General features: G+C 54.1%; 1 protein-coding gene across 2 annotated transcripts; it reads right to left on the bottom strand.

The window, feature by feature from the left end:
• Positions 1–307: 307 nt before the first annotated feature.
• On the bottom strand, positions 308–14,089 carry LOC144737790 (uncharacterized). 2 transcript variants are annotated; one of them, XM_078620657.1, is made up of 12 exons: positions 13,503–14,089; positions 11,572–11,621; positions 10,615–10,715; positions 9,889–10,005; positions 9,557–9,586; positions 9,236–9,281; positions 8,237–8,276; positions 8,020–8,094; positions 6,933–7,008; positions 5,440–5,551; positions 4,844–4,943; positions 308–4,123 (listed from the first exon to the last, which is right to left on the bottom strand). In XM_078620657.1, the coding sequence occupies exons 1-12, from the start codon at positions 13,910–13,912 to the stop codon at positions 2,872–2,874; spliced, it is 2,409 nt and encodes an 802-aa protein (XP_078476783.1). In that variant the 5' UTR covers positions 13,913–14,089; the 3' UTR covers positions 308–2,871. The 2 variants fall into 2 exon arrangements, with proteins under 2 accessions (XP_078476783.1, XP_078476784.1); XM_078620658.1 differs by lacking the exons at positions 9,889–10,005; positions 10,615–10,715 and having other exon boundaries at positions 308–4,180; positions 13,503–14,087.
• Between the last annotated feature and the right edge of the window lie 600 nt (positions 14,090–14,689).

Below are 14,689 nucleotides of genomic sequence, written 5' to 3'. Positions count from 1 at the left end.
TTCTACCCACTTCAGCAGTTGTTTTGGCTCTGGTTGTTCCACCTGATGACAGACGCTTGTGTTGTGCCCGAAACGTCATAATTTAATTTATTTTATACCTACGTGACTTTACCGAAATAACCAGAGTACAGGTAAGTCTGTGGGTGTCTGTGTGGTGAGTATATAGGTCTATATGTGGCGAGTCTATGGGTCTGTGGTGAGGTGGAGTCTGTGGGTCTCTGTGTGGTGAGTCTATGGGTTTCTGTGTGGTGAGTCTATGGGTCTCTCTGTGCAGATGAGTCTATGGGTGAGTGAGGCAAGTCATAAAAAGGTCCCAAGGAAATTTAATATCAACGTTACAAACGCCGGGTACAGAAACACCTCCACTCTCTCCATAACTCTCCCATCACCCATGGGGCATGGAAGGTGGCGGTGGAGGTTTTGATGATCCAAAATACCCATGCAGGTGCTTGGTTTTGGTGGTGCTGATGGCAAGGCCTCCACCGTCTCTTCGTGGCACGCTCCAGGTTCAGCATTAGTCTCCAATTCCTTCTTTGAGTGAGTAGCAATCACCAGATCATCAGCGTACACCGCATTGTTGACAAATATGGAGCCATCCTTTGGTGAGTGTGTAAGTGGGTGGGTGAGTGTGTGAGTGAGTGGGTGCGTGGGTGGGTGCATGAGTGGGTGCATGAGTGGGTGCGTGAGTGGGTGCGTGAGTGGGTGGGTGAGGAAGTGGGTGAGTGGGTGGGTGAGTGGGTGAGGGAGTGGGTGAGTGGGTGCGTGAGTGGGTGGGTGAGGAAGTGGGTGAGTGGGTGGGTGGGTGAGGGAGTGGGTGGGTGAGTGGGTGAGTGGGTGGGTAATTGGGTGAGTGGGTGGGTGAGGGAGTGGGTGAGTGGGTGGGTGAGGGAGTGGGTGAGGGAGTGGGTGATTGGGTGGGTGAGGGAGTGGGTGAGTGGGTGTGTGAGTGGGTGGGTGAGGAAGTGGGTGAGTGGGTGGGTGAGGGAGTGGGTGAATGGGTGGGTGAGTGGGTGAGGGAGTGGGTGAGTGGGTGGGTGAGGGAGTGGATGAGTGAGGAAGTGGGTGGGTGAGTAGGTGAGCAGAGTGTCTGGGTGTAGTCTGTCACTACTACTGGAGGTGTACACCAGGCTGTGTGTGTGACTGTAGTCACTGTCACTAATGGTGGTGTACACCAGGCTGTGTGTGAGACTGTGAGTGTGGTCCCCCTCTTTAAGAAGGGGGACCGCACAGACTGTAACAACTACAGGGGCATCTCACTCGTCAGTGTGCTGGGAAAGGTCCTGGCAAGGATTATTCAACATCGCCTTGCCAGGCACGCTGAGGAGAGGCTTGCGGAGCCCCAATGTGGTTTCAGGAAAGGGTGGTCCTGCACAGATGCCATATTTTCTGTCCGTGTGCTACAGCAGAGGTGTAGGGAATTCCAACAAGACCTACATCTCTGCTTTATTGACCTGGTCAAGGCCTATGATACCACCAGTAGGCCTGGGCTCTGGGTAGTTCTTCGTGCTTTCGGAGTCCCTCACCCTTTGCTCACGATCATTAAGGACCTTCATGATGGTGAGCGGGCCCGGGTAAAACTACGTGGCCGGGAGTCAAAGCCATTCCCTGCACACCTTGGGGTGCGACAGGGATGTCCTCTGGTTCCCACCTTATTTAACATCTATTTTGACCACGTAGTTCGTGAAGCCTTCAATAGCTGTACTGGAGGAATTTACATCTGGTACAGATATAATGGGAGGCTAATTGCTGCTATTCAGAGGAGTTGGAGACGCTGCTGCTGGAACTGGAGTGTGCCACTAAGAGGTGGGGCCTTACCATCAGCCCCACCAAAACTAAGCACCTGCCTGGGTATTTTGTACCATCGGACCCTCCACCCCCACAAACTCCCAATCAGTGATGGGGCAGTTGTGGAGAAAGTGGAGTTTCCCATACCTTGGAAGTGTGCTCATGACCGGCTCCGGTTTAACAGCAGAGGTCTCACTCCGAATCAATCGAGCGGTAATATCTTTTCATCGGTTGCGTAACGCTGTGTGTAAGCTATCTGGTCTGTCGCTCTGCATGAAGCTTCCGGTCTTCTCGGGACACGGTCATTCCCTCCCTTCTCTACGCTTGCGAAACGTGGACCCCCCTAATGGAACATCTTTGCCGGTTAGAAACATTTAGGCTGGCTTGCTGACGATCAATCCTGGGTTTAACCAGGCTGGATTGTGTGAGGAGCTCGCAAATCCTTGAAAGATCTGGCCAAAGTCCCATCGGTGAGCTCCTCCGGCAGGCAAGGCTGCGTTGCCTGGGCCATGTAGCCCGCATGCCCAGCCACCGCATGCCCAGCCACCGCATGCCTAAACAGCTTTTGTTCGGCCGGATAGTGGGGGCTAAACGGGTGCGGCACAGGCTACAGAAGAGATGGAGTGATATGGTACAGGAGGACGTCGAGCTGAGTGGACTTGCCGATAACTGGTACCAGCGGTGTCAAAATCGGCCTCTGTGGAGGGGGCTCGTGAAGGACGCTACTGGGCAGTTGGAGCCAGTCGCCCTCCAACAACAACGGAGGGTGGAGGAGCATTCCTCACAAGAACGAGTGGAGCGCCGGGTGGCTAAAGCACAGCAAGTTGGCACAGTAGGGGGCACAGGTGGTGCATCAGCCACTCATCTCAGTCAGTCGACCCGTGGCACTTGGGTCTGCCCCGTGACCTCCTGCCAGCGGGTGTTCGACACTTCACGTGGCCTCAACGTGCACCTAGCCTGGCACCAGCGTCGTGGTGACGTCACCGCCACATAGTTGCAAATGGCGGTTGTTGTTGTTGTGTGTCACCCTGTGAGTGGGTGTGTCTGTCTGCCTGTCTCTACCATATGTCTGCATGTGTCTGTGCGTCAGCCTGTGAGTGTGTGTGTCTGTACCATCTGTGTGTCTGCCTGTGACTGTGTCTGTATCAATGTCTGTGTGTCTGCCTGTGAATGTGTCTGTGTGTCTGCCTGTGAGTTTATCTGTACCACCCATGCGTCTGCTGGTGAGTTTTCCTGTGTGTCTGTCTGTATCTGTGATTGTGTCTGTGTGTCTGCCTGTGAATGTGTCTGTGTGTCTGCCTGTATCTGTACCACCCCTGAATCTGCCTGTATCTGTACCACCTGTGTGTCTGCCTGTGTTTGTACCACCTGTGTGTCTGCCTGTGAGTGTGTTCGTGTGTCTGCCTGTGAGTGTGTCTGTGTGTCTGCCTGTGAGTCTGTCTGTGTCTGTACCACTCCTGAGTCCGCCTGTATCTGTACCACCCCTGAGTCTGCCTGTATCTGTACCACCTGTGAATCTGCCTGTGAGTGTGTCTGTGTGTCCACCTGTATCTGTACCATCCCTGAGTCTGCCTGTATCTGTACCACCTGTGTGTCTGCCTGTGAGTGTGTCTGCGTGTCTGCCTGTGTGTCTGCCTGTGTCTGTACCACCCCTGAGTCTGCCTGTATCTGTACCACCTGTGTGTCTGCCTGTGAGTGTGTCTGTGTGTCCACCTGCATGTCTGCCTGTGTCTGTACCACCTGTGTGTCTGCCTGTGAGTGTGTCTGTGTGTCCACCTGCGTGTCTGCCTGTGTCTGTACCACCTGTGTGTCTGCCTGTGAGTGTGTCTGCGTGTCTGCCTGTGTGTCCGCCTGTGTGTCTGCCTGTATCTGTACCATCCCTGAGTCTGCCTGTATCTGTACCACCTGTGTGTCTGCCTGTGAGTGTGTCTGTGTGTCCACCTGCGTGTCTGCCTGTGTCTGTACCACCTGTGTGTCTGCCTGTGAGTGTGTCTGCGTGTCCGCCTGTATCTGTCCAACGCTACCACCAGTGGCTCCCATTGCGGCGTTGTTGTGGCTACGGTGTGGCTCTCCGACTGTCTCTTCGTGCTGGTGGTGGTCGTGGTGGTGGTCGTGGTGGTGGTCTTGGTGGTCGTGGTGGTCGTGGTGGTGATCGTCGGTGGTGCGGTGCTGTCTCTGGGGGTGCACGATGGTGCGGTGCTGCCTCAGGCTGTCCGGCTTCTCGAACATCTTGCCGCACTCGTCGCACATGAAGTGATAGGTGGGACAGAGGTTGTGCTTGCGCATGTGCCAGTTGAGGGAGGCCTTCTGCCTGCAGCGGAACCCGCAAAGCTGGCACCTGGGCGGAGACACCGCGGGGAGACACCACGGAGACAAGGAGAGACACCATGGAGAGCTAGCCACGGAGAGAGAGACACAGAATAGAGACATTGAGACAAGGAGAGACACCATGGAGAGAGACACGGAGAGAGAGACACACAGAGATAGACACGGAGAAAGAGACACACAGATAGAGACATGGAGACAAGGAGAGACACCATGGAGAGAGACACGGAGAGTTAGACACACAGAGATAGACACGGAGAAAGAGACACACAGAGAGAGACATGGAGACAAGGAGAGACACCACGGATAGCTAGCCACGGAGAGAGACACACGGAGAAAGACCAGAAGACAGACACACAGAGATAGACTCGGAGAAAGAGACACGAAGAGAGAGACATGGACAGAGAGCCACGAAGAGAGAGACACACGAAAATAGAAATACGTGTGGTGTACTGTGTGTGGTGTTCCGTGTGTGGTGTGCAGTGCGTGATGTGCAGTGCGTGGTGTACAGTGTGTGGTGTACAGTGTGTGGTGTACAGTGTGTGTGTACAGTGCGAGGTGTTCTGTGTGTGGTGCACATTGTGTGGTGTACTGTGTGATGTACAGTGTGTGGTGCAGTTCGTGGTGTACAGTGTATGGTGTACAGTGCGTGATGTGCAGTGTGTGATGTGCAGTGTGGTGTACAGTGTGGTGTACAGTGTGTGGTGTACAGTGTGTGGTGTACCGTACTCACTGTAGAGGCTTCTCCCCGGTGTGAATGCGAATGTGAACGTTGAGGTTGCGTTTGTTTTTGAAGCTGGTGCCACAAGTCTCACACGTGAAGTTCCTCTCCTCTGGCAACAACAACAACCACAACAAACACAACAACAACCACAACAACCACAGTCAACAACAACCACGTGGTTCTGGACAGTGTCTCTCTCTCTCCCCGTATCTCTCCCTGTGTCTCTCTCCTCGTGTCTCTCTCCCCGTATCTCTCTCCCCGTGTCTTTCTCTCCCCGTGTCTCTCTCTATCCCCGTCTCTCTCGCTCCCCGTGTCTCTCTCTCTCTCCGTGTGTCTCTCTATTTTTTTACGATCAGTGGAAACAAGAAGATGCTCGGTGTAGTCGGCACTTTGCTTCGTTCATAATTTTCCCAGTGTCTCTCTCTATCCCCGTGTTTCTCTTTCTCTCCCAGTTTCTCTCTCTATCCCCGTGTGTCTCTCTCCGTGTCTCTCTCTCTCCGTGTGTCTCTCTCTCCCAGTGTCTCTCTCTATCCCAGTGTCTCTCTCTCCGTGTCTCTCTCTCCGTGTCTCTCTCTCTCCGTGTCTCGCTCCCCGTGTCTCTCTACCTGAGTGAACGTTTTCGTGCTGTCTCAGATGCCGGGAGGCACGGAAAAGTTTTCCGCAGCCAGGGAAGGGACAGACGAGGCCTTGGGTCTCCCCGTGCCTCCGAATGTGCTTCTGTGTGGGGACACGGGGACACAGACACGGGGAGAGAGACACGGGGACACAGACACGGGGAGAGAGACACGGGGAGAGAGACACGGAGAGAGAGACACAGGGAGAGAGACACAGGGAGAGAAACACGTGAGTGAGTGAGTGAGTGGGTAGTGAGTGAGTAGTGAGTGAGTGGTGAGTGGGTAGCGAGTGATTGGTGAGTGGGTAGTGAGAGGGTAGTGAATGAGTGGTGATTGGTGAGTGAGGAATGAGTCAGTGGTGAGTGAGTAGTGAGTAAGTGGTGAATGGGTGGTGAGTGAGTGGTGAATGGGTGGTGAGTGAGTGGTGAATGGGTGGTGAGTGAGTGGTGAGTGGGTAGCGAGTGATTGGTGAGTAGTGAGAGGGTAGTGAATGAGTGGTGATTGGTGAGTGAGGAATGAGTCAGTGGTGAGTGAGTAGTGAGTGAGTGGTGAATGGGTGGTGAGTGAGTGGTGAGTGGGTGGGTGGTGAGTGAGTGGTGAATGGGTGGTGAGTGAGTGGTGAATGGGTGGTGAGTGAGTGGTGAGTGGGTGGTGAGTGAGTGGTGAATGGGTGGTGAGTGAGTGGTGAATGGGTGGTGAGTGAGTGGTGAATGGGTGGTGAGTGAGTGGTGAGTGGGTGGTGAGTGGGTGGTGAGTGAGTGGTAAATGGGTGGTGAGTGAGTGGTGAATGGGTGGTGAGTGAGTGGTGAATGGGTGGTGAGTGAGTGGTGAATGGGTGGTGAGTGAGTGGTGAATGGGTGTTGAGTGAGTGGTGAGTGGGTGGTGAGTGGTGAGTGGGTGGTGAGTGAGTGGTAAATGGGTGGTGAGTGAGTGGTGAATGGGTGGTGAGTGAGTGGTGAATGCGTGGTGAGTGAGTGGTGAATGGGTGGTGAGTGAGTGGTGAATGGGTGGTGAGTGAGTGGTTAATGGGTGGTGAGTGAGTGGTGAGTGGGTGGTGAGTGAGTGGTAAATGGGTGGTGAGTGAGTGGTGAATGGGTGGTGAGTGAGTGGTGAATGGGTGGTGAGGGAGTGGTGAATTGGTGGTGAGTGAGTGGTGAATGGGTGGTGAGTGAGTGGTAAATGGGTGGTGAGTGAGTGGTGAATGGGTGGTGAGTGGTGAATGGGTGGTGAGTGGTGAATGGGTGGTCAGTGAGTGGTGAGTGAGTGGTGAGTGGATGGTTAATGGGTGGTGAGTGAGTGGTGAGTGAGTGGTGAATGGGTGGTGAGTGAGTGGTGAGTGAGTGGTGAATGGGTGGTGAGTGAGTGGTGAGTGAGTGGTGAGTGAGTGGTGAGTGGGTGGTGAATGGGTGGTGAGTGAGTGGTGAGTGAGTGGTGAGTGAGTGGTGAGTGGGTGGTGAATGGGTGGTGAGTGATTGTTCAGTAACCTCCAAGTCACTCTCCCGTCTGAATCTTCTGGAGCAACCTTCATTTCCGCAGCAGAATGGAGACACAGAGGTCACCCTGAGGTCACAGGGGTCAACAGGTCAGGGGGTTATGGGCTCTATGAGTGGATAGGTCAGAGTGAGTGTATGAATGAGTCTATGAGTGAGTGAGTCTATGAGTGAGTGAGTCTATGAGTGAGTCTATGAGTGAGTCTATGAGTGAGTGAGTCTATGAGTTAGTCTATGAATGAGTGAGTCTATGAGTGAGTAAGTCTGTGAGTGAGTGAGTCTATGAATGAGTGAGTCTATGAGGGAGTGAGTCTATGAGCGAGTTAGTCTATGAGTGAGTGAGTCTGTGAGTCTGTGAGTGAGTCTATGAGTGAGTGAGTCTATGAGTGAGTGAGTCTGTGAGTGAGTCTGTGAGTGAGTCTGTGAGTGAGTCTATGAGTGAGTGAGTATATGAGTGAGTGAGTCTATGAGTGAGTGAGTCTATGAGTGAGTGAGTCTGTGAGTGAGTGAGTCTGTGAGTGAGTAAGTTCATGAGTGAGTGAGTCTATGAGTGAGTCTATGAGTGAGTGAGTCTGTGAGTGAGTGAGTCTGTGAGTGAGTCTATGAGTGAGTCCATGAGTGAGTGAGTCTATGAGTGAGTGAGTCTATGAGTGAGTGAGTCTGTGAGTGAGTCTGTGAGTGAGTCTATGAGTGAGTGAGTATATGAGTGAGTGAGTCTATGAGTGAGTGAGTCTATGAGTGAGTGAGTCTATGAGTGAGTGAGTCTGTGAGTGAGTGAGTCTATGAGTGAGTGAGTCTGTGAGTGAGTAAGTCCATGAGTGAATGAGTCTGAGTGAGTGAGTCTATGAGTGAGTGAGTCTGTGATTGAGTGAGTCTATGAGTGAGTCTATGAGTGAGTGAGTCTGTGAGTGAGTCTGTGAGTGAGTCTGTGAGTGAGTCTGTGAGTGAGTGAGTCTATGAGTGAGTCTATGAGTGAGTGAGTCTATGAGTGAGTGAGTCTATGAGTGAGTGAGTCTATGAGTGAGTCTGTGAGTGAGTCTATGACTGAGTGAGTCTATGAGTGAGTGAGTCTGTGAGTTACTTTTGCTCCCTCGGCCGTCGTCGCGTTCTGAGTTTTGACTCCGTGGACTCACGACCGCCCACTCCCCTGTGCAGTCTGTAGTGAATACACACCAAACGGACACAGGTAAAGCTCCCCCAGGTAGCCTCACACAGGGCTGTAGCGGCAAGTACTGGAGTGAGTAGCGATCGCAATACAAAGCTCCCCCAGTGTCCCCGTCCCCGCGTCTCTTTGATACCTCTCGCTTGACGTTCCTCCATCGCTGATTTTGCAATGTGCTGCACACACAGAGACGCGGACACATGGAGACAGACGGACACAGAAACACAGAGGGACTCAGAGAGACAAAAAGACATGCAGAGACAGAGACAGAGAGACACGGAGACACGGGGGACACAGATACACAGCAGCAGTAAATACAGAAATACAATTCTCCCCGTGTCTCCCCGAATCTCATCGTGTCTGCCCGTGTCTCCCCGAGTCTCTAATAGTGTCTCCCCTGTGTCTCCCCGTGTCTCCCTGAGTCTCTCCGTGTCTCCCAGTCTCACCGTGTCTCCCTGTGTCTCCCTGTGTCTCCCCGTGTCTCCCCGAGTCTCCCCGAGTCTCCCCGAGTCTCCCCGAGTCTCTAAATGTCTCCCTGCGTCTCCTTGTGTCTCCCCATTGCTCCCCGCACCTCTGTATTGCTCCCCGCATCTCCCCTAGTCTCCCCGTGTCTCCCCGTGTCTCCCCGTGTCTCACCGAGTCTCCCCGTGTCTCCCCTAGTCTCCCCATGTCTCCCCATGTCTCCCCGAGTCTCTAAATGTCTCCCCGTGTCTCCCCATTTCTCCCCTAGTCTCCCCATGTCTCCCCGAGTCTCTAAATGTCTCCCTGTGTCTCCCCGTGTCTCCCCGCATCTCCCCTAGTCTCCCCGTGTCTCCCCGTGTCTCACTGTGTCTCCCCGTGTCTCCCCGTGTCTCCCCGTGTCTCCCCTAGTTTCCCCATGTCTCCCCGAGTCTCTAAATGTCTCCACGTGTCTCCCCGTTTCTGCCCTAGTCTCCCCATGTCTCCCCGAGTCTCTAAATGTCTCCCTGTGTCTCCCGGTGTCTCCCCTTTTCTTCCCTAGTCTCCCCATGTCTCCCCGAATCTCTAAATGTCTCCCCATTTCTCCCCGTGTCTCACCGAGTCTCCCGTGTCTCCCCGTGTCTCACCGAGTCTCCCCAAGTCTCCCCTAGTTTTCCCGTATCTCCCCGTGTCTCACCGTGTCTCTGTGGAGCCACAGACAGAGTGACACTGTCCGGTTCCAGCTGCAGAGAAGAGAGACAACGACACTTAGTTCACCTCGCCAGCACTGTAACCCATTGAGTGGGTGGGAAAGTGAGTTGTGAGTGGTGGGTGAATGGATAGGTGAGTGGGTGAGCGAGTGAGTGGATGGGTGGGTGAGTGATTGGGGAAGTGGGTGAGAGATTGGGTGGGTGAGTGATTGATTGAGTGTGTGAGAGAGTGAATGAGTGAGTGGGTGACTGAGTGGTTGAGTGGTAAGTGGTGAGTAGTTGAGTAAGTGGTGAGTGTATATTTGCACCTTTATATCCAGTAATGAACTCTTGACATTCTGTAGAAACAGAGAGACAGTAAGTCACTCACTTACCAATCACTCACCCACTCACACGGCCACCTGCACACCCACTCACCCACTCACTCACCCGCTCACACACTCACCCACTCACTAACTCGCCAACTCACTCGCCAACTCACTCACTACTCACTCACCCCTGCACCCACTCACCAACTCACCGACCCACTCACTCACTCACTAACCCACTCGCTCACCCTCCCTCTCACTCACCCACTCACCCACCCATTCACTCACCCACCCACCCACGCACTCACCCACTCACTCACCCACCCACTCACCGTGTAAGCATTAGTGAGTGGAGGTGGTGAGGGCGGTGAGTGGGCAGGATGTCCGAGTGGAGATGGAGTGACACTCCAGCGGAATGAGTGTCCAGAATCACAGCGCCAGGAGACAGACTGGAGAGACTCGGGGAGACACGGAGAGACACGGTGAGACTCGAGGAGACACGAGGAGACTCATGGAGACACGGGGAGATTCAGGGAGATGCGGGGAGACGTGGGGAGACGCGGGGAGACACGGTGACACTCGAGGAGACACAGGGAAACACGGGGAGACATGGTGAGGCTCAGGGAGATATGGAGTGACTTCATTAACAGAATAATTGGGTGAGTGAATGAGTGGGTGAGTGGTTAAGTTGAGGAGTGAGTGGTGAGTGAGCGGGTGATTGAATGGTGGGTGAGTGGTGAGTGTTAAGTGAGTCGTGAGTGAGTCATGAGTGGTGAGGGAGTGGTGAGTGGGTGAGTGAATGAGTGGGTGAGTGAATGAGTGGGTGAGTGAATGAGTGGGTGAGTGGTTAAGTTGAGGGGTGAGTGGGTGATTGAGTGGGCGAGTGAGTGGTGAGTGAGTGGTGAGTGAGTGAGTTGCTGGGTGAGTGAGTTGGTGGGTGAGTGAATTGGTGGGAGAGTGAATGAGTGGGTGAGTGGGTGGGTGAATGAGTGGGTGAGCGAGTGTATGAAATTCTGTGTGTCCTGTATGAGTAGTGAGCATCAGCTGAGTGCGCTCACCGGGTGAGGCGTGGTGGTAGTGAGGAGGAGAGGGAGGTGGTGACAGGTGAGGGCATGGCTGTGAGTCCATGACACCAACGTCACGAGGCTCCGGACGGTGTCTACACGGAGACACTCACCACTCACTCACCACTCACTCACTCACCCACCCACCAGCCCATTCACCCACCCACTCACTCACCCACCCACCAGCCCACTCACTCATCCACTCGCCCACTCATCCACTCGCCCACTCAATCACTTATACACCCACCCACTCACTCACCACTCACTCACCACTCACTCACCCACCCACTCATTCACTCACCCACTCATTCACCACTCACTACTCACTCACCACTCACCCACCACTCCCTCACCCACCCACTCACCACTCATTGCCCCACCTACTCACGCATCCACTCACCCACTCACCCACTCATACACCCACCCACTCATCCACTCACTCATTCACTCACCTTTCACTCACCCACTCATTCGCTCACCCACTCATTCACTACTCACTACTCACTCACCGCTCACCCACCCACCACTCCCTCACCCACTCACCACTCATTGCCCTACCCACCCACTCACTCACCACTCACCCACTCACCTACTCATACACCCACCCACTCATCCACTCTCCCACTCACCATTCACTCACCCACTCATTCGCTCACCCACTCATTCACCACTCACTACTCACTCACCACTCACCCACCACTCCCTCACCCACCCACTCACCACTCATTGCCCCACCCACCCACTCACTCACCACTCACCCACTCACCCACTCATACACCCACCCACTCATCCACTCTCCCACTCACCATTCACTCACCCACTCATTCACTCACCCACTCATTCGCTCACCCACTCATTCACCACTCACTACTCACTCACCACTCACCCACCACTCCCTCACCCACCCACTCACCACTCATTGCCCCACCCACCCACTCACTCACCACTCACCCTCATTCTCAGGTTCTTTGAGTCCATCTGTGTCTTGTACAGCAGTCGGCCTGCAACCACGAACCACCACCATCACAAACACTATCACAGCCATTATCTAAACCTCTAATCACAACCACTATCACAACCACGATCGCAACGAATAACCGCAATGTGCCACTAAGCTACGGACGTCACCACGGCGCCTGTGCCAGGCCAGGTGCACTTTGAGGCCACGTGAGTGTCGAAGGCTCGCTGACAGGTCACGGGACAGACCCAGGTGCCATGGGTTGGCTGACTGAGATGACTGCCAGATGCACTAGAACAACTACCACAACCACAATTGCACAATTAAAACCATCACAACTACAAATATAATAAAAACCAAAACAACCACCATCTTTGGTTCTTTAGGTAAAGTCACGTAGTTAGAAATAAAATTAAATTAAACAAATCACGACGCTTCGATCGCAACACAAGCGGTCGTCCCCTTTGCCTGATGACGATTGCTCGTGTTGAGCCCGAAACGTCGTGATTTGTTTTATTTAACTCTACGTGACTTTACCGAAATAACCAAAGTGTATGGATTCCTGCAGTCACGAAAGCTTAAAATCAAGATTGAACCACCTTCGTATGTATGCTGTGTGTGTTGTGTGTGCTGTGTGTGTGCTGTGTGTGTACTGTGTGTGTACTGTGTGTGTGCTGTGTGTGTACTGTGTGTGTGCTGTGTGTGTGCTGTGCTGTGTGTTGTGTTCATGCTGTGTGTGTGCTGTGTGTGTGTACTGTGTGTGTGTGCTGTGTGTGTGCTGTGTGTGTACTGTGTGTGTGCTGTGTGTGTGTGCTGTGTGTGTGCTGTGTGTGTGTACGTGCTGTGTGTGCTGTGTGTGTGCTGTGTGTGTGCTGTGTGTGTGTGCTGTGTGTGTGTATGTGCTGTGTGTGTGTGTGTGCTGTGTGTGTGTGCTGTGTGTGTGCTGTGTGTGTGCTGTGTGTGTACTGTGTGTGTGCTGTGTGTGTGTGCTGTGTGTGTGCTGTGTGTGTGTACGTGCTGTGTGTGCTGTGTGTGTGCTGTGTGTGTGCTGTGTGTGTGTGCTGTGTGTGTGTATGTGCTGTGTGTGTGTGTGCTGTGTGTGTGTGCTGTGTGTGTGTGCTGTGTGTTGTGTGTGTGCTGTGTGTGTACTGTGTGTGTGCTGTGTGTGTGTGCTGTGTGTGTGCTGTGTGTGTGTACGTGCTGTGTGTGCTGTGTGTGTGCTGTGTGTGTGCTGTGTGTGTGTGCTGTGTGTGTGTATGTGCTGTGTGTGTGTGTGTGTGCTGTGTGTGCGTATGTGCTGTGTGTGTGTGCTGTGTGTGTGTGCTGTGTGTGTGTGTGCTGTGTGTTGTGTGTGTGCTGTGTGTGTGTGTGCTGTGTGTGTGTGTATTGTGTGTGTGCTGTGTGTGTGTGTGTGCTGTGTGTGCTGTGTGTGTGTGTGCTGTGTGTGTCCTGTGCGTGTGCTGTGTGTGTGTGCTGTGTGTGTGTGCTGTGTGTGTGTGCTGTGTGTGTGTTGTGTGTGTGCTGTGTGTGTGTGCTGTGTGTGTGTTGTGTGTGTGCTGTGTGTGTGCTGTGTGTGTGTTGTGTGTGTGTTGTGTGTGTGCTGTGTGTGTGTGTGCTGTGTGTGTGTGTGCTGTGTGTGTGCTGTGTGCTGTGTGTTGTGTGTGTGCTGTGTGTGTGTGTTGTGTGTGTGCTGTGTGTGTGTGTGGTGTGTGTGGTGTGTGTGTTGTGTGTGTGTGCGCTGTGTGTGCTGTGTGTGTGTTGTGTGTGATGTGTGTGCTGTGTGCGTGCTGTGTGCGTGCTGTGTGCGTGTTGTGTGCGTGTACTGTGTGTGTGTTGTGTGTGCACTGTGCGTGTTGTATCTATGTTGTGTGTGTGCTGTGTGTGTTGAACTTCTTTCCCGCCGTACGTAGCCAGCGACGCTCACCTCCTCCTCCTCGTCCTCCTCCCTCCTCGTCCACCTCCTCGTCTCCCGGCCGCCTTTGTATCTCCCCCCACGCGTCCGTCTTTGTCTTCCCCGATCTCCCTGCTGGCCCTACCGAGCTTCCTCCTCTTCGCGGATTCCAAGCCTCTCCCTCCTCGTCCACCTCCTCGTCCACCTCCTCGTCCACCACCTCCTCGTCTCGCGCCCGTCTTTGTATCTCCCCCCACGCGGCCGTCTTTGTCTTCTCCGCGCTCCCTACCAGGCCTGCCGGGCCGTCTCCTCTTGGCAGGCGGCGATTGCGAATCTCTCCCCCCGTCTCCTCGTCCACCTCGTCCACCACCTCCTCCTCCTCGTCCACCTCCTCCTCGACCTCGGCCCCTCCTCGCCCCTCGCTCTCTCCTCGGAGTCGCCATGAGGGGAGCCGCTCCCCGTCTCTCGCTGCGCCTCTAACCCCCAGCGCGAGTGAAGCCCGCGGCCGCCATGTTGGGTGATGAGATGGAGCCCATCCACCCCTACCCAAGATGGCGGCGGAGTGGGGAGAAGCTCGTCACGTGATACTTCAGCCACCTCCGCCATGTTGGGTGGGTATACTCTTTGTTTCGGTAAAGTCACGTAGGTATAACATAAAATGAATTAAATCACGACGTTTCGGGCGCAACACAAGTGTCCGTCATCAGGTGGGACGCTTGTGTTGCGCCCGAAACGTCGTGATTTAATTTATTTTATTTTACAACTACTTGACTTTACCGAAAGAACCAAAGAGTATGGATCCCTGCAGTCACGAAAACTTAAAATCTATGTTGGGTGGGATGCGACGACGCCGCCGCGTTGTGGGTGACGTCACGGGCGGTTTGTGGGACCCCGCCCCCTACCCAACAAGGCGGCGGTGGAGTTTGTCCCTTGCTCCTATAATCACCCCCGCCATGGTGGGTGGGGGAAAACGTCACCCGCGGTGGTTGCACCCCCTACCTAAGATGGCTGGGGGGGGGAAGCTCGTCACGTGGTCCTCCAGTCACTCCGCTGTTCCTCAGGGGAATGTACCCCCCTCCCCCGCCATGTTGGGTGGTGTAAGGGTCCCATCCCCCATGTTACTCAGGGGGGGGAATCTCACATCTGGCTGTGACGTCACGTCCGGCAACGTGTTCATCAGAATCCGAATCTCCACTTTAAAGTGGAGGAGGAATCCGGTG

Source organism: Lampetra planeri, chromosome 74 (genome assembly GCF_965212315.1).
Source record: "Lampetra planeri chromosome 74, kcLamPlan1.2.h2, whole genome shotgun sequence".
Lineage (NCBI taxonomy): Eukaryota > Metazoa > Chordata > Hyperoartia > Petromyzontiformes > Petromyzontidae > Lampetra > Lampetra planeri.
Note: the sequence above shows the minus strand (reverse complement) of the source record. Positions and strands in the feature narration are given on the sequence as shown.